We start from the raw sequence: 20,915 nt of genomic DNA on the forward strand, positions 1-20,915 counted from the left end.
TCATACAAGTCATATAAATAAACCCACTGGTAAGGTCTTTCCAAATTAAAGATTATATCACATATGCAGAAATGAGGAAAAGCTCCCTGAGCAACTGCAAAATTAATGCCAAATGATAAATATTTTGTTACAGTACCCAAAATACTATTTTTGACATCTTAAATGTGTTCTATCATCTATCATGCATGTGTTCTATGTGCATCATATCAGTTTTTCCCATTTAACGTGTTTTGCATGTATCAGGTTTCTAGATATTATACAAGTCATACAAATAAACCCACTGGCAAGGTCTTTCCAAAAGATTTTATAATTTCATGTAAAATATTCAAATCTGATTGGTCAAGAAGCATTTGAAAAAGCATAATAAATCCCTCTGAGAATAGAAAGCACGTGCTCCAGGGTGAAAATATCTAGCAACGGGTAGCATTACTTGACAACAGGTGATATTATAAAAATTATTACATGCGTCAAATTACGCGCTTACAGTTTGCCGTAGATTGTTAGATGATGTCGTTTGAGCGTTTATAATGAACGCGAATACCTACATTGATATTCAAAACATCGCATGACAATGATTGATCAAAGTCAACAGACACAAGTTTTTCTGCTTTTTAAGTTTATATATTTCAGTATAATAAAAAACAAATACTGCATATAGTTGAGGGTAACATTGAAAATTTTCAATGTTACCCTCAACTAAATGCAATTTTTATATAATATCACATAGGCAGAAATGGGGAAAAGTAACAAAGCATAGCTGGATTTAAACTAAAATTAGAAATTTTTCTGATGTGCCTAATGTCACTAAATAAATATTTATTATAACTTCCAAAACATCAAATGGAACCCATGCATGTGTGTAATACAATATAAAAAAATTTAAATACATGTAATTTGATTTCATTAAAATGGCACCATATTTTTTTTTATTATGTTTAACCCATAAATATCTTATCTGCATCTGTCAAGCTTTTTACCCAATATCCAAAGATCAATGCAGAAAGCACCCTAATCTTGTTTTGAATACTAGTTTGCAAACATGCTCTCCAATGTTTATATGTTGTTGTGAATAATGCCAAAGCATCCCTATGGAATTCCAATGTTATTTATTACAATTGTTTTAATTAGACAAAAATAAAGCTGAAAGAAAATTTACACATCAATAAATCAGAAAACGTGATGTATTCATACGCACCTAAAAACATAAAATGTAATGTATGGAGACCCAGCAGGGACACTATTCAAATTTTTGAAATTGTTAATACAATGGACAAATGCACAATTTCCGAACTTCCCAATAGTTATTTCCCTTTGTTGAACTCTTGCGCATAGTGAGACACAAAAGGTATTGTTGTATTCACGTGGTGGGTACAAATGCTTATTGCTACGTTCATATATATTGCCTAAAGAATGATTACCAGACGTCATGCAACCACCCAAACTGCAGGGACACACAAATTTAGTAAGTTTACAAGTACATGTATATTATGATAAAATAGCTTAAACAAAAATCGACAATCACCATCTTCCGCGATTAAAGTATCACTTGTGCAGATGAGAAAATAAATAATAATTTCATATTCAATCTATGACCTATTTCAAACAAATTATTCTTGATATGGTCAGTTTAACGTATACCAACGGCTAATATAAAACAAAATTTACACTTTCATAACTTTTATCCTTATCGGAAATGGCATATTGGAATTATAAGAATTAAACATGTGTAAACTCCAGACATTTTATTCACAAACTTAACATAAAAGTGAGTAAATGTACAAGTTTACATCTCGATAAATTCTTCAAAAAGAATGTTTAAGCCTATAATGATCCCCATTACAGAGGTGGCGACCGTTGAGAGATCAATGGGCAATGCAAGATTCATCAGATCTCTCCCAATCGCCTAGCCATAGCCATGATCTCTCGATGATCTCCCAGACATTTTCACATTCTCCATGGTCTCCACAAAGGTTTGATTTTCCCCAAAACAATCAACGAAAGGTAAGCAGTCTCTCAAACAATGCCCAAAGAGCACCCAACGATTTCTTAAAGATTTTTCAAGGTACAGAGATCATTGAGAGAATTGGCAAGTTTTAAAACATCCCAAGGTCTCTCAAAGATCTCCACGAGTGTAAAGAGGCCTAAGTGTCGCGAAATGTATTGCTGGGTGGGTGTGTGTGACGTCATAGTGACTGTGACGTGCTATGACATTGTTATAAAGTAAATGGTTTTAGATAAACAAGTAACGATGAAATGAGAAGACGTGTTGTTTTCACTCTAGGAGAGTGTCGCGAATTACTTGCAGAACATTGACAATATACTTATTATATGTATTGTGTTAATTAACTATGCACTTTCTGTGGCCGGAGAATGTCGCGAAATGTATTGCTGTGTGGGTGTGGGTGACATCATAGTGACTGTGACGTGCTATGACGTAAAGTAAACGGTTTTAGATAAACAAGAAACTAGCTTATATAATACGAAACACTAAGTAACCATAACATGTATGAATAATTGTCAATGCAGTTGAATTAATTCAAAAAGGATATGGCTTCCACTACAAAGAGGTCTTTCTCAGGCCAAGATCTTTCAACTCAAGTTGGAACAAGAGTACCGCAAATAGTACAACATATGCTTGTTGGATCTGAAAGCACATTATGCACTCTGAATTGTTATCATACACATTCCAAATAGGAAAGCCTTAAATGTAGGTCATGGTGCACCAATCTATCTGACATGTGAACTGATTGTATATTTCTCTGAGAGGGAGGTTGTGACAAAACTGTCAGTGCAGTATTTGTATCCAATGAATGTTAAAAAAAAGTCCAGAAAACTATTTGACCTACTTTTAGCCCTAAAGTATGTCACAGTGCACCAATCAAATTGAAATGTGAACTGATTATTATTTCTCTAAGAGGGAGGTTGTGATAATATTTCAAGGCAATACCTGCATTCATGACCAAAAAAAATTTCAGGGCAATACCTATATTCATGACCAAAAAATCTGGAAAGCTGTTTGGGCTACTTTTACCCCTAAAGTTGAAATGCAAACTGAACTTATATTCCTCCGAGAGGAAGCTTGTGACTAAATTTCAGGGCAATATCTGTATCTGTAACGAAAACAAGCTTTTCTACTAAGTGTATTACAACCTTGACCTTGAGAAACAATAGGCATCTCCACTTGGCATAAGGTGTATATGTACCAAGTTTGACAGTCCTAGCCCCAAAAGTTTGGTCTGTATTCTACCTACAAGGTTTTTCCTATTAACTGATATACTACAACCTTGAAAAACAATAGGCATCTTCCTCTCATCATGGTGATCATATACCAATATACCAAGTTGCAAGATCCTGGAGCTTACATTTCACTTTGCATTTTGACTACAAGGTACGAACAGAGCCATACCTTAATACATCCCGTCTTTGACAGGCATATAAAAAGGATGGATAGAAGAAAGAAACTGGGGGCACTTCCGTAATATCTGTAACTGACAATTGTGAATTGGATGTGGGACCAAGAGTGCATGTATTTCAAAACTCATGGACATGTAAAAAATCGTTCTTGCTAAAAAAAAATCTTCCAAACAAACAACTTTTTTCCAAAAAAGTAATTTTTGCAGCACCATTTGCAATAGATGGTGAATGTCAGCAATGGGTAATGAAGATGGTATTTAGATATTAAATGCACTTCCACTAGATACCTGAGCCCTGCCCTAGAGCCAAAACCCCTGGCCAAGGGAGGTCATGAAACTCAAAATTCGGTAGCAGTTTCTCTTTTTGTTATTACTATGTACGGTATACTCTATTTATAATGAAGTTGCTTTTATTGAAGTATCTGTTATATTGAAGTAAAAATAAATCCCCAGTAACATAGTCTAATATTGGTTATATTGAACTTTGGATACAATGAACAATTCAGGTCTATTCCCTTAATTTCAATATATCTAGAGTAGACTATTCAGTTTGGTTGTCTGATACCCAGGAGTCATTAAGATTTTTAAAGAAATAACTTATTTTCACTGTAAGAGCCGTAAAGTTTTGTTCTAGAACAACAACCCTGACCTGGGGGGCATGAATTTTACAGGGGCATCCTTTCCCTTTATAGCTATACACACAGTTTATCTTTTAGATATCCATGGGTTTAAATGAAGATTTTTAAAGATTGCATCATTTTTCAAGGTTTTTACTCGCACCACCAAGGCCCCTGGGGTGCAGTGACCATGAAATTTATATATGTATTTTACTCCCCCTCATCCAAAAGATGTTCCACACCAAATTTGCTGAGACAAGTCATGTACTTTCAGAGAAGAAGTTGATTATGTTCAAATGTTAATGCATGACAGACAACCACCAATTGCAGTAGGTCACCAGAGTGACTTAAATTTTCCACAACTGAAGATCCTCTTTGCACGATTGGTTGAAAATTACCAACTTGTTCTGCACAAGAAATCAAACACATGACAATCAACAGAATAAATACGGACACATGTGATCGGCGATGATAACAAACCTTTGGCTAGGGTGAGTTAACAGACTTAGTTAACAGACTATACATAAAGAAAAACACAATTAAACACATTAAGAAAAAGGTCAAATGCTAAATTGTTATGGGGAACCTTAAAATTGGCATCACAATGTAGGACAATTTATAAGAATCTAATTGTAGGCATTATTGCAAAGAAATCACGACTCTGCTCATCTGCTGTCCATAAGCGTACATTAGTATTACCTTGGTGAGTCTTAGATATGAAGGTCTGAAATTGTGGGACCACTCCGATAAACAATGGGCTTCATCAATACAGACAAATGCTATGGGTGGAAGAGAAGACCTATTGTTAAACAGGGTCATCCCTCCTCCTGCTACAGCCTCAGGGGACACCAACAGGAAGTGAACTTTGCCATCTTTGACATTCTGCAGTACACTTTCTCTCTGTGCAGTGGTCATGTTAGTATGAAGGCAAGCTCCCTTAACTCCAGGGGGCAGACCAGTCACCTTAAAATAAAACACTTCTACTCAGTTTCCGTCACAGCAAAAGAAATCTATTGATGTATTTTTTTTTATTTCAATATTCTTATTAAAATACTTTTGGTGTCAATGACATATCAATAGATATATTCCCATATTTATGTAGCAATATTCCACCCATTTTCAGGTAATATTTCATATATCACCTGCATATGGAGTTTATGTCTCTCAACTGATCAAACAAGTTGATGCTACAAGGTTTCAACAGTCTCGTTCAAAGTCAGTATTTCATAAATTCTATGATTTATGTTATATGTTATAACAACAATCAAATTTACCATTACAACCTGCCATTGGGTCAAATGCTGTCAGACGCATATCATACCAATTGTTAGATCATTCTTTACACACTGAAAATATTTTGACTACGAATTACTTCAAATACCTGATCAAGATATAGGGCTCACGCCAAGTGTGACCAGTCGACAGGAGATGCTTACTCCTCCTACACACCTGATCCCACCTTTGGTGTGTTCAGGGGTCCATGTTTGCCATACTCTTAATTTTGTATTTTTTGTAGGAATTATGAAATTAATCACTGTTCATTATCTTCACCTTTTCATTTAATTCTTGATTTATCAATAACATTGATATAATTGTCTTTATCAATCAAAGTAAAACCATAAAAACTCAGTGAAATCCATTCAATTACAGAATTACCAGAAAATCAAAGAATACCATGTTCACGAGCATCATTTAATCACAACTATCCTCACATTTGTTGACATTTTGATCGCATACAAGTTCTTCACCTTTCCTATACTCTGAACAAATCTCGAAATATACATTGACATAAAATTTGCACCTGATCTTCCATAAGCGAGACAAGGGGTGAAATCACCAAGGCGACTGACTTTGACTTTTGGGCATACAAGTATGCTGGTAACTGGTAACACAGAGATTTACCACCTCCTGTGGACAACACAACGAGAGTCGAAAGTCCTGAGAATGGAACCAAAAGAATCAATTAAAACAAATTTCAATCATTTTACTCCTAATACTGAAAATACATGACCTTCCTTTATACAACTTACAGGGTGTCGAGCCACATTTGGTCTAAAAAATATAGGATTATAGGAATTTTTTTTTGCAGTTTATAGGGCAAATATAGGGATTTTTACAGCAGATTTTTAGGAATAAATGGGGGTTTTATTAAAGAATTTGTATAAAAGTTTATTGTTTCTGCATAAAAATCTAGCAAGCATAGTATCTTACTTGGGAAGAAATAATATCAAACATAAACAAAGATGAAATCCTTTCAGATGTGGACAGTTTTCCATCCAATAGATAGTTCTTATACAATCATCATAGTTATTCTTTTCATAACAATCCTATTAAATATCAATCTGGCATCAGCTCCTAGATTTTTGGGGGGGTTATTTTCTTTTCTTTCTTATCATTCTTGAAAATAGGACTGTCATTTTTTGGGGGATATATAGGGCTTTATAGGGATTTTAATGACTTATAGGGAAAATATAGGAACATTCAATTTTACAGGAAAATATAGGAATAAATAGGAACTTGACACCCTGAACTTATTTCAACATTAACAATCAATTAACTTGACTTTATAAATTTGTTTAATTCCCGAGTTCACCTTTTTCACAAAGCAACACCTTACCTGCCAGAATTCTTTTCACAGCATGTTTTTGTCCTGATCTGAATGCCTCAAAACCAAACTTCTTCAAACCTTTGATCATGAAATCAGGCGTATCTATACAATAAACAAAATTTTGGGACATTTTCAGCAGTGATAATACATGCTCTATGCCATATATCATGTTTCAATTGTTTATTCCCTTCCACCATGTGCATACTTGCACTGTACAAGATAATCATTATTTCCTTCTACATGTATATAGCAGATATCATCAAGAATAATTTTTTCCCAATTAGCAGTTTCCCATGGACTGCAATAGTTTGTACATCTTCAATTTCCTATTAAGGTAGCTCACTACACTAAAGCTTATACTTTTTATGACACTATGTCACAGGATGGCGATTTAAATGTTCTGCGAAATTGTTTGTATCGATAAATTTGTTTGTCTATCACCCTAGCTCCGTGGTTAAAAGCATTGGACTGGTGAATCGCAGATCTCTAGTTCAAATTTGCCAGAGTCTTTTGTTCATATGGGTTGAAATAATTTTTTTTTTGGGAAAATTATATTTTATCCAAAGTTGGATATTTTCTACCTTTTTGGTATATATTCTTATTATATATCATCATATCTTTTATGATTAAATCAATTCATACTGATTTGAGAAACTATTTCAGGGTGTAGTGAGCCACCTTAAATTAAAGTATGATTTCCACATCCACATCCACAACAATAAAAATGTAGTTTTTACTAAATGAAATTCCAGAACTTTGATTTAAAACATGTTTGTCCAACTGTTTTTTTCAAACTGCGCTGGAACAGGTGCCATTCCAAAATGCACAGAAAAAAACACTGCAAATGTTGACCAAAACAATTATTTGCATTCACTATTTATATGTGAACACTAATCCTGCAAAATGAAAACATATATATTAATCATAAGAACCTCTTTCATTCAATCACTGCTGTACATAAGGACCTCTATCTCTCAATCACTGCTGTACATAAGGATCTCTATCTCTCAATCACTGCTGTACATAAGGGTCTCTATCTCTCAATCACTGCTGTACATAAGGACCTCTATCTCTCAATCTCTGCTGTACATAAGCACCTCTATCTCTCAATCACTGTTGTACATAAGGATCTCTATCTCTCAATCACTGCTGTACATAAGGATCTCTATCTCTCAATCACTGCTGTACATAAGGACCTCTATCTCTCAATCACTGCTGTACATAAGGACCTCTATCTCTCAATCACTGCTGTACATAAGGATCTCTATCTCTCAATCACTGCTGTACATAAGGACCTCTATCTCTCAATCACTGCTGTACATAAGGATCTCTATCTCTCAATCACTGTTGTACATAAGGACCTCTATCTCTCAATCACTGCTGTACATAAGGACCTCTATCTCTCAATCACTGCTGCTTATAATGACCTTAGTATGAGGCGGGGAAATTCCTGATTGTGTCACCTGTACAATTATTACCTGTACAGTTATATTCCTCAGCACTAAGTACTGGAGTATGAGGAGGCGGAACCCCTGATTGTATTACCTGTACAGTTATATTCCTCAGCACTAAGTACTGGAGTATGAGGAGGCAGAACCCCTGATTGTGTTACCTGTACCTGTACAGTTATATTCCTCAGCACTAAGTACTGGAGTATGAGGAGGCGGAACCCCTGATTGTGTTACCTGTACCTGTACAGTTATATTCCTCAGCACTAAGTACTGGAGTATGAGGAGGCGGAACCCCTGATTGTGTTACCTGTACAGTTATATTCCTCAGCACTAAGTACTGGAGTATGAGGAGGTGGAACCCCTGATTGTATTACCTCTACAGTTATATTCCTCAGCACTAAGTACTGGAGTATGAGGAGGTGGAACCCCTGTGTCCTCTCTAGCTGTTCTTACAATGCTGCACTGTATCTCCAAGTCTTCATCCATCTCATTCTCTAGATCTGAAATACAAAAACATGCCCTGTTAACAAAACACCATCCCAACTTCCCCACTCCATTGCTGGCAAATTTAACCCCCACTTTAATTGCATCTCTACAACACAGTTGATTCCCTCTTAATATCATATATACTCATGCAAGATTCAATGTTTCGGAGAAAAACTCACTAAATGCAACCAATAATTTTAATTGAATGAGTGTCTCACACTGTATGCTTGCAAACTTCATAATTCATATTTTGCTTAAATTTTTACAAAATATTATACAGGATTATTAATTTAAATTCAACTACTCAGGGGCATTTGATCGTTGACTTAACAACGATGCTGAATGGATGAAAAATTCTTGTGATTTGTTAATTTAAAAAATTTGGTCTGGGAGCAGTGCTCCCACTGGACCAGAATTCCCTTTCGCCACTTTTTCGGGGAGTGGCGCGGCACAAATAATCACATGCTTTACAATTATTTCCATCATATTATATATTATTTTATTCATTACACTTATTTTAACATTTTGAATCAGTTACATTACTTAATCATATCCAGCTACCATACCTAAACACTTCTTTCTGAAATGATAAGAAGTTGATTTGTTTGATAAATTCTATTATGGAAATCAAAAATCAGATAATAAATCATATAAATATAAACTTCATGATGCTACACCCCTCAGTGAAAACATTGTGTACATTGGCCGAAATGCAGATGTCACAAAACATCAAACCCAATTTAGAGTCGTATCTCTATTCCCTATTAAAGTTCCTTTTTTGTATGGAAGTTTTTGCAATTTGGACAGAATCAGATGTTTGAGCAGGTGGGGTTGACTGTAAAGCCAAACATAGATATTTTTTTTTTTTTAAGACTGACTAGGGTCAGAAGCTACAAGTTTACTGTCAAAATAGAATGGGGTGCATAGTCTTATCAGATTAGCATTTTTATACTGTTGTGCACCGAACTTCAAAGAAAATTATTTATTAAAATTGCTATGTCCATATCAATGGTGACCGACCGCATTGTTTATGAAATATTCGAACTAAAATCAAACACATCAAAATCAAAATCTTGTAATCAACGAGTTTGGCCGCAAAAACAAACAATTGATGTATTCATATATACATTTTACACAATAATACGGCCAATTTAATTACCGGTCGGTTCTCTGGTTAATGTGGAGATGATAACACGATAATGAATGACTTTAAATGTTAAACAATTGACCACAGCAGGGTAAACAGCTGTCAATGTACTTCATTACATAATCACCGACTTTTTTGCAGCCATAAATTACCTGAGGCTGTGACCAGCTCTGTGTGCACTGGAGCGACGCGAGATTTCCGGTCGCACGCGTTGACTGAATAAACAGATTTTGACTGCATAAACAAACAGGCGATAATGTGTCACTGACAAAGGATTAAAAATACAATTTATTGCAAAAAGGGATTTTCGCCACTTTCAATTTTTTTTCGCCATTTTTGAAAAAAATTCGCCATTGGCGAAAATGGCGAAGCCCAGCTCGAGCACTGTCTGGGAGTTCATCTGCACTAAGCACTTGCGACTACTGTTACGTAAATGTATACCTACACGCCATTTTAAAAATGTTAAAGGGGCATTAGCTGGAATTTTGTCACCAAAATTTGAATTCAATGAAAATTGCTCTATATTATATATTTCAGTAATAACATCAGTATTTAATTATTTCAAACACATTTAAACCTCAAAGCTGGCACATGAATACATAATTTTGGTGATTAAATAATTATTGTCTTGCAAACCTATAATTTTTCCTTATTTATTTTTTTACACTAAAAGCGGTTATTTAACATAGTTTTAATAGATTTCTCTTGTTTTTGTACAAAACGAATGCTTTTATTAGTCATTAATAAATATTCATTTGCCATTGAGAGATTTTGAGAGAAAAAAAATGGTTGTCATCACTTTCACATCTAATGGGGCGTCCCTTTAATGAGAGAAAATATTTGTTTTACTTTTCTAAAACATGATTAAATGATAAGAAATGAATCTTATAATTCTTTTCTTGATGGTGGTATCAGAGGGAAAATTGGACGGAAAATCTTTTCATGAATTTTTCCGTCCAATTTTCCCTAATGTATGATATCACCATCAAGTAAAGAATTATAAGATTCATTTTTAAGTCTGAGAAATTAGGAACCCATATACTAACACTGAACCACAGATTATAAACTAATGCACAGCTCTTCATATAAAATATAGACACACTGTCACCTTGATATATCACCATCCATTATATCAAACCCCCCCCCCCCCCTGTATACTGCCATTGGAATGTGTACAATGGACTTCTCAACACACTAAAAAAACTGCTTAACGCCAAACTTGCCTTTCGCCATTCATCACCCATTTTCAGGTAATTTATCTTTAACCCCCCCCCCACACACACACACACAAATAATGCAAACACACTAGGACCAGAAGCCATAATTATACATGATAGGTCTAACCACATGTACTGTGCCGTGAGTCGTAACAAACTTAAATTGAGCACACATTCCATGAAAACAGGTAAGTATAGGTAATTGCGATAATAGCTTGAATATAACAAAATCGTCTCTGAAATTGTATCTTAGAATGATCATGCCTAAACAACAGAGAAACTAAAACATTGTTCATGAACATAAAGCACGTGTTGTGAATTTCGTGTACCATGTGACTTTTGTGTGTATTGATGTGTGTGATGTCATATTTCTGTGTTCAAAAAGAAAATAGTTGTAGCCATGACACATGCTTTTCAATCTATCAACGTATTCAGTCATCTTAGTGCCTACCATGACAAAAATGGAACAATTCAACATGTACTTATGTGTTTCACAAATGCATAACGGTTACCGTAAAACATCCCACTATCTGACAAAAAAGAATTAAAGCAAAACAATTCAAGAACCAATCTAATTAAAATCAACTCCTCCATCCGCTCCTTGTTTTTATATTGTTGCTACATTGTCGCTCATGTAGTGAAATTTTTTTAAAAAGGGGCAGATTAAACTGATTTTAATCAAATTGTTTACATGTTTTGGACAACAATAAAATGACAATAATTGCATAATTTATTAACCACATTATTTTAAATTAATGAACTAAACTGGTTAAACTCTTTGTACTGCCATCCTCGATAAAACACCAAAATACACTGGGACAAAAGCTGGCAATATAACAAGGTGACAAAGCGCATTCATTTTTTTTTTTTAAATAGCAACGTTTCTAATTAAAGGGATGTACTAACAACACTATCAACATGTAAAGAATTATCGCACCATTGAATTAGAACGCTTTGGCCGATATAGCATTGCGATGTGTGACGACACAATTGAATCTGTTTGTAATACAAATGCGAAATGCAACAGAAACTCTCATTGGTCCATATGTATAAGTCCGCCCAATATACTCCCTTATACGGGAGTAGTCGGCATTTGAAAACATGACGGCCAAATGGAAACAAACTTCAATGGAAGAAAGAGAAAAAGTTGTATTCTTGTGTTGTTGTCTCATAAATTTAATATAAAAAAATTTTAACATATTTTCCTAAAATACTTCTGTCTAAACATATCTTCAAATATTTATTAAAGCCCCATACGACCCAAAAACTCACAGCTTTTGATGATTTCGTTCGCTGACGTAGCCATGTTAGGTAGCCAGTCAATTCGAATCCCGGTTCATTTCCATACTGGCACAATAGCGTCTAGATGTGAACTAATACCCCACAAATATTTTAGATAAATATTTTAAATAATATATCATCCCAGTTCCATTAAATGATAATTACTCAAATAGCTAAACTCACGGCAATGCAGCTTTCATTAGTCTGGGCCGGTCTCCATCTCTGCCACACGAGTGTTAAGGACCATAATGGGCTTATGTAGCATTTTCGTTAATCAAGAGCTTATTTTACCTTTACAAAAACTATATATTTTTTAATTTCTATTAATTGTTCAGGTTGATAATAAATGAAGAGCAAATACATAACTTACAACCAATTCTATGAATAGATACCAATAGCAACAGAGTTCGAATTGACCAGCTACCTAACATGGCTACGTCAACAAACGAAATCATTTGAAGCAGCGAGTTTTCGGGTCGTGTGTGGATTTAATAAATATTTGAAGGTATGTTTGGACACAAGTATAGTAGAAAATACGTTAAGATTTTTTTAATATTGAATTTATGAGACAGCAACACAAGAATACATCAATATCTGGCCTCAACCGTGCACAGCTTTTTGTGCCCCGTAAATCGAAGGTTTTTATAAAAGGTGGATCTGTAGCTCACTGTCACCATATTTTTTCAGAGAGCTACAGTTCTCCAGCTAGTAATTTTCTAGTTCGTCCATCTTAACTGATCACCTGAATCCGCTTGAGAAAGTGGGCGGGCTGTAATCGACCAATGAAAACTCTAGTTGTTTTACATCAAACATGTCATTCAAACTGTTCAATCGTCTCATTTAATTGAGGGTAAAGCATTCTAATTCAAAGGTGAATTGCGATAAAGTTACCCATGTCTTCATTCCAATTGATGCCATCCAGATCGGACTTAGGTTCTGCAGTCTCTCCTGCTCCCAACTTTCTTGTTTGACAATCTTCTTTGTATTTCTTGGTTTTATCCGGCTTGACACCCCGTGCCATCATAGCAGCTTCCTTCAGACTGGGAAAGTCCTCCTCAGAAACCGGGGGTATGTCTGCTTCTCCACCATAACTCTCTTTATTCTCACCTGGCAATTCATGTTAAATCAAATGAAATGAGTATGAATTCTACAGGTTCAAATTTTTTCTCTATACATTTGACAATCTTGATGGGTTTTTATCTTGATCTGCTTATTGTGTTGTATAAACGTAATAAAAATCATGGGGATATGTTCGAATAAGCAATTATAAAATACTGGTAATCAAATTGTGTGACAATTGTAAAGTGCAAATAGATTCCTGATGAGGTGGATTTTCATGCAGCTAAAATTCTATCAATTATTTCAATAACATAACCTTGTATCACACCACCAAAACATTTAATTAGTGTTGAGTCAAGTGATTATTGAGGTGAGCTCGAGTGGCTGATGGGCATCATACATTTTCTTACTTATTAAGAAAAGACCATTTTAATTCTTATTGAAAATATTGCAATACAGTTAAGAATATTGCAATATATCGCAATAAGAAATTTCCCGCCGTATGCCCCAACCACTACACTACAGCAACCTGTCTGTAACAAAGGCAAACCAGCCGAATCAGAGAAAGCTAAGCTTTCAACTGAAGCAATTTACCAAAAGTAATAAAAAAGTTACTGCAGGTGTCCACTCGTAACACAACCCCTGTACAGCCTTACTTGGACACTTGTTAGCCCAGTGACCAGATTTGCCACACTTGAAGCAGTTGTTGCCGTAGCTCTCACTGCGTGCCTTCATCTTCTGTTTCCACTGGAACCTCTTGTACTGAGGTCCAGTCATTCCTTTGCCTTTCCTTTTATACGTCTTTACCTTCATGTTCAGCTTTACAAAATTTCCAACTGATGGAGGAGGTTTACGTCTGAAAACATTACCCTGATTATTGCATATCAACTGTTATTCATCACTTGCAAATCTGAAGTTCTACATCCACAAACATACTGAATAAGTGGTAATTTTATTGAGACACACATTTAGCAATTTTTCCATAAAGTATGGTATCAATTTCACATATGTTGTGTTTTTCCTTACGCACAACAACTAAAAGTGTGTCTATCTAATAGCCATTGGATAAAACTATAGTAGTTATCCAATGGGTGATAGACACCAAATATATGAGATAAAGTGCATTACTTACTTAGGCACCACTGCTTTTGGTTTTGTGTCTGCGTCACCACCATCACATTCACCATCTGATGTCTATTTATGGTACAATAGAAACAAATAATAAAATCTAATATAGTTTTGCAATCAGACAAATACATATATGTGAATTTTTTTTTTAAAAAAAATACATTTCAGAATAAAGAATATGTTATTTCAGCTGGTGAAATAAACTCACATGAGGAGTCTCCCCACCTCCACCTTTCCTTCTTTTTGACTTTAGATTTGTATTCAGATTATTAGCATCTGATTTCCTCCTTTTTCTGCTATGTTTAGGAATCACAGAAACAGCTTCATTATCACTGATATCAAACACTTTAGGTTCATCTTGTCCAGCCTTGTGATCATGGTCATCTTCCACATTTTCTCCTTTGCTGCCACTTCTTTTCACAGTTCTTTTCTTTGAGTAGCTAGAATCACTGTCTGAGTTTCTACTCATAACATGCGTCGTTTCATTGTCCCATCTTACATCTATGTACAGTCCGCTTTCATCCAAGGAAAAATTTTGTGGATGTTCCTCATCCTTTTCCATTGCTGGAACTCTTGGGCTTTGATAAACAGTATCTTTCGCCTGATTTTCTTTCTCCTTACTCTCTCTGACCAAGTCCTTCATATTCACTGAATCAAACACTGAACAACTGAGTCCATCTACTTCATCCAAACCTTCCTCACAATGGTTGCTTGTTTTTTCCGATCTTTCATTATTACCTCCTGATGCACTGAACGAAATTGAGAACTTCTGTTTGGCTTTCACATCGTATTTCTCAGTCACATCAACATCCTGATCATTCAATGATGTTTTGCTCATACAAGCTTTGTTCTTTATTTTTACATTGCTGAACATCTTTCCATTTACCTTCATTGAATCCATTGTAGAATCATCAATGGATCTGCTTTCACTTGACTTGAATTTTGGCAGAGTTCTCTTGGTAATGTTATTCTTTTTTGCCATTTCAAACAATTTGGAACTTAATTTATGCATCATATTTGAAGCATCAGTTTTTGTTTCATCACATGATTTCTTCGGTGTGTCGTTTTCCAGTATCTGTTGGTTCCTTTTATTAAAGTCTGTACCCCAAACTCCACCTTGTGTACTTTGATGAGATTCACTAACAGCTCCTTTACTTTCTTCACTTGCCTTTGACATGCCAGGACTCTAAACAGAAAAAAACATTCAACATCAAGGTCCTGATACTGATGGGTGCAACAGACTCCATGAACACTGGGAAAAGACAGTACAAACTACTGTATGTGCAAATTACATAGCATGCATTGTTTACTAGTCAGTGCTTGAACAAAGACAGAAGAGGCACTGCTCCATAAATACACCTAGGTTAAAGTCAAACATTTGTCAGATTTGCCTTGCAAATTCATTCTACTACATCTGTAAAAATCAACATTTTCATAAGAATACTGCATACCATCAAAGAAAAAAGTCAAGAAAATAAAACCCAACTTGTTACATTTATAATTATTATTTGTTGTCTACCACCACATACCTGAGAATCATTGAAGTGCCTCTTCATTTTACTATACTGATGGTAGGCCTCTGAAAATATGACATATACACATGGACAAATGTATTTATTATTATACTAGTAGTCCATCTCTACACACAACACTTACAATTAAATTCATACAACGCAGCATTTAACACAATATCATGTAGTCACTGTCTTTAAAGTTTTACATCAAGAGCACTGAATTACACAGCAATGCCTGCCTGTTTGTTTCCTTCTGTTCTTGCATAAAAATCTAAGAATCTTGAGCAATTTCATCTAAAATTTTATACACTGTTCTTCATAAAAAGCAAAAACTCTTAAAACCCTATCACAAAGTACAGAATACATTGTGAAAAACAAGCAGAGGTGCAAGCAAAAAACAAGCAGATGTGCAAGCAAAAAACAAGCAGAGGTGCAAGTGAAAAACAAGCAGAGGTCCAAGTGAAAAACAGAGGTCCAAGTGAAAAACAAGCAGAGGTGCAAGTGAAAAACAAGCAGAGGTGCAAGTGAAAAACAAGCACAGGTTCAAGTGAAAAACAAGCAGAGGTGCAAGCAAAAAACAAGCACAGGTTCAAGTGAAAAACAAGCAGGTGCAAGCAAAAAACAAGCACAGGTGCAAATGCAACAAACATAGGATTACCCTGTATCTCTTTGGGTGCTCTGTTGATCTCCTCCTGAAAAATCATACATAAAACAAGATATAATTATAATCTACCAATTATTAAGTCTCCCAAACGAAGTACTGGCTATATAAAAGTGGCTTTTTATGAGTACTACTATTTTCCTCTCTTGACAAAATCCATGCAAATTTTAACTTCATTTAAAAAATCTAAATCATGAAGACATTCATTTTGAAATTTTTTAAAATCCTTTCATTATTTCTGAAGATCCCATATCTCTATCACACCTGGTTCTTATGTAATATACCAATTTTATATTCTAAGGTCAGAGGTCAAGGTCACTGGAGTGACTTGACTTGACCTTGATACCAGTTTGTAGATCTTATCAGCTTCTTATCATTTCTAGAGGTCCCATGTCTCTATCAATTCCAGTTCTAAAATTATATGAATTTGTATGTTCAAGGTCAGAGGTCAAGCTCATTGAAGTCACTTGACCTTGATACCAATTTGTAGATCTCAACATTCTTTCATCATTTCTGAAGACCTCATGTCTCTATCAGTCCTGGTTTTTAAGTAATACCAATTTTATATTCTAAGGTCAGAAGTCAAGGTCACTGGAGTCACTTGACTTTGATACTAGTTTGTAGGTTTTGTCATCATCTTGCCATTTCTGAAGATTCCATGTTGCTATTAGTCCCAATTTTAAAGTTATACCAGTTTTATGTTGTCAGAGGTCAAGGTCACTGGAGTCACTTGACCTTAATACTAATTTGTAGGCCCTGCCATTCTCTATTCATTTCTGAAGATCTCAGGACTCTATCTATCATATTTGTCATGTTATATCTGTTGAATTTTGGAATTAATTTTCCCCCCAGAATTCTTTGTTAACCCCACCCTCATTTGATCCCCCCAAAATGTACCCTAACCTCCTTCGATCTGAAAACAAAAACATTTCTGCACATCTAGATACATTGGCCTATCATATCCTTGAATATCTATTACTTTTATCAACTGGTTATGGAGAACGGTGTTGGACAGTTTTAGGTGCGAGAAAGAAGCGGAAGAAGAATAAGAACCAAGCAAAAACAATAAGTCTCCAAACTTTGTTTGGGAGACTTAATTATCATCCTTCACTATATGACAACATTGTTATATCTCTATTGAGAATTCTGAATACGGATCGAAAATATACAGATACTGTGAAATCATATTTGATGGGAGCTAAATTTTTGTATCAAATTAAGCCAAACTACAAAAATAGGCCTCCGCAAATTCAAACAATTTCACAATATTTAAGGTTCACCAGTCAAGTCCCTTAACTGCCAATATATGTAATATGCTGACTGTAATTACGAAAGTTCTCCCTTTCTAAAATAAAGTACTTTTTGTTGTTTCCTTCTTTTCCCAAAAGTGGGACAATCCTTTATTCAAAAAACTTTATTTTCTTGAAATTCACAGTACTAAGTACATTTATTTGGAAGTGTAAATTTTTTTTAAGAAGTTGGTTTTACGAAAATTGGACCAGTTAAGAAAACCCAATGAAATTGTGTACATGTGATTGCTTATCTCATATATGCGGTGTATATTGCAAGTGAGATAAAGTATTAGCTTTATCACACGCCCATTTGATAAAGCACTTCCAGTCCGAACTACTTTTGACACCATCCCCACTTGGATGACATAGTTTCTGTGTTGATGCATATCAATGCATGAAATAAAGCGTATAACTTGTTATTCTGTATTTATTTAGAATTTCTTTTATAGCAAATTTTAAAATAATATTGCCCGCACTGACATATAATGCAAGTTGCCGGCCATAAAAATGTCAACTTGATCAATAACTACACAAAAATATTATAAGAAAACAAAGAGATGTCCACACTTATATCATCAACAAGGAATCAATCACCAACTGGACAGGCCTCATCTACCGTACCTCGACCTGCTGCGGTACCTAGCATTAACATTTTCTTTGGAGCCATATTGAATGTAATAAATCTCTACAGCTTTACTTACTAAAGTTCCTCAGGATTTCCTCTCAACCTCAGATTCAAAGAAACCACGTGAATAAAATCCAAATACACAAACGCTTCTACTTTTCATAGTAAACTGTTGAACATTCTAATAACGCTGCATTAAACTATTATTTCCATTGATTGTTGTTACACGTTTATTTTTAAAAAAACAGCGACATCAAACTTTTATCAGAAGGTCAGGCCTATGTCAAAAAATAAATACTTGGTCAATAGTTGTTATTTTGTTGGAATGGCAAATCCATTATCAATCATAAAGTATATCCCTTCTAAAACAATTTTTATCCAAGGTTTCTTTTATAAAAACGCCCTTTGTAATATACATGAATCGATTTAAAGCGCACTGTTTTTTCCCGCGTAAGTAAGATTAATAAGTATGACGCCTGAGACACAGATTCAAAACAAATTCAATCAGCTGTTTTTACCATACTGGGGATCGTCTCAAAATTAAGCGAAATGAAGACATACAATGTATGAGATAAATAGAACATCTATAATAAGCCTCGCTAATAAATACATCATATCAACTCGTTGGATAAACCAAAATATCAAGACACGCAATATCTATATCCTCTATGTAGCTTACCTTTTGGGGCTTCCTGCCATTGTCCTTGTAAAACTGGGTCTCCCACTTTTTAAGTGACACTTTCAACTTCTTCATCTCCTCCATGTCTTCCATTATGTGAGAATGTTAATCAACCTGAATAATGTCACAATAAATCTAAATGAAAAGGCCAAATTGTTTTGATTTAGCTACATGTATACAACTTTAAACACTTTATCTAGCTATTGTTACTAAATATATATCTACTTCAATATAAATCTGAAATCTATTGCACCTAAACCATAAGTCACATTTTGCTGATGGACTTTTTTACTTCTCTCAAAATTCAAAACATTCCTTTCAGAAAAAAAAACACTTTAGAGTGTGTCATTGAAAGAGCAGATAGCAAGATAGGATATTGACACTTTGAGGGCCATAGTGAATATTTTAACAAGAGCAACGCCAACGTGGCATAATACGCCCGTAGATTTTGCTCAAGGAAAACATATTTTAGTGGGATTCATATTTTAGTGAAGTTAGCACTGTCCTCTGTGAGCTAATTCATTATCATGGTGATCAAATATACCAAGTTATAATATCCAGGAGCTTACGGTTCGGTTTGTATCCTGCCCACAAGGTTTTCCTTATAAGTGATACTATGACCTTGATCTTTGACCTTGAAAAACAATAGGCATCTTCCTTTCATCATGGTGATCAAATATACCAAGTTATAATATCCTGGAGCTTACGGTTCGGTTTGTATCCTGCCCACAAGGTTTTCCTAATAAGTGATACTACGACCTTGACCTTTGACCTCTCACCTTGAAAAACAATAGGCACCTTCCTCTCATCATGATGATCAAATATACCAAGTTATAATATCCTGGAGCTTACGGTTCGGTTTGTATCCTGCCCACAAAGTTTTCCTAAAAAGTGATACTACGACCTTGACCTTTGACCTTGATAAACAATAGGCATCTTCCTCTCATCATGGTAATCAAATATACCAAGTTATAATATCCTGGAGCTTACGGTTTGGTTTGTATCCTGCCCACAAGGTATTCCTAATAAGTGATACTACGACCTTGACCTTTGACCTCTCACCTTGAAAAACAATAGGCATCTTCCTCTCATCATGGTGATCAAATGTACCAAGTTGTAAAGCCCTAGGGCTTATGGTTCAGTCTGTATCCTGCCCACAAGGTCCGGACAGACAGACGGACAGAGCGACGGACAGAGCCATACCATAATACGTCCCGTCTTTGACGGGCGTATAAAAACATGTGATGGGTTACCATTGATATGCACTAGGCAAATTAGATTAATAAATCCCATTGAAGTTCAGTGTTTAAAATTCGACCCCATTTTTTTTTTTTTTTTTAGGCATTTTGGCTTGTCAAAATGGGGAGGTATAAACTTATGGTTTCTAACTCTATAGTCATTCTATAATTCAAAAAATGCCTATGTAAATTCAATGTTAGCTGGGAGAGGGACTGGTTAAAATATGATTCCAAATCAGGTTTGATACAATCTAATTAAAATCAGACTTCTTAGATCCGCACCGTATACTCTGCGTAAGTAGATCTGACATAACCCGATTAGGGGTCATGTTCAGATGAACTTTATGTCAGCCAATCAGCGTGTCGGCTTTGAAATCGTCAGTGTTCACAATTCAAGGAAAATGGCTGCAATTGTTTGGTTGGAAAGAAAACACATCGCAGCTAGATGCGATGTCACAATGCACCATTTACGTCGACTGGCGTTATATTCCTCGCGTTA

The 20,915-nt window shown here is 35.1% G+C and overlaps 1 protein-coding gene across 3 annotated transcripts in view; it reads right to left on the minus strand.

Moving 5' to 3' along the window:
* Positions 1-20,915, minus strand: part of LOC125653880 (ATP-dependent DNA helicase Q4-like) — a 200,442-nt gene that overhangs the window by 176,437 nt on the left and 3,090 nt on the right. For 2 of the 3 annotated variants that reach the window (XM_056150184.1, XM_056150179.1), the window contains exons 2-12: positions 19,179-19,292; positions 16,580-16,613; positions 15,937-15,986; positions 14,616-15,593; positions 14,412-14,473; positions 13,936-14,135; positions 13,112-13,327; positions 8,464-8,589; positions 6,648-6,740; positions 5,832-5,968; positions 4,730-4,993 (exon numbers count right to left, since the gene is read on the minus strand). In XM_056150184.1, the coding sequence (XP_056006159.1) occupies positions 4,730-4,993; positions 5,832-5,968; positions 6,648-6,740; positions 8,464-8,589; positions 13,112-13,327; positions 13,936-14,135; positions 14,412-14,473; positions 14,616-15,593; positions 15,937-15,986; positions 16,580-16,613; positions 19,179-19,271 (2,253 nt within the window). In that variant the 5' untranslated portion in view covers positions 19,272-19,292. The remainder of the gene's footprint in view (positions 1-4,729; positions 4,994-5,831; positions 5,969-6,647; positions 6,741-8,463; positions 8,590-13,111; positions 13,328-13,935; positions 14,136-14,411; positions 14,474-14,615; positions 15,594-15,936; positions 15,987-16,579; positions 16,614-19,178; positions 19,293-20,915) is intronic. The other variant, XM_048883566.2, reaches the window with a different exon arrangement.

This window comes from Ostrea edulis, chromosome 1 (assembly GCF_947568905.1).
Source record: "Ostrea edulis chromosome 1, xbOstEdul1.1, whole genome shotgun sequence".
Classification (NCBI taxonomy): Eukaryota; Metazoa; Mollusca; class Bivalvia; order Ostreida; family Ostreidae; genus Ostrea; species Ostrea edulis.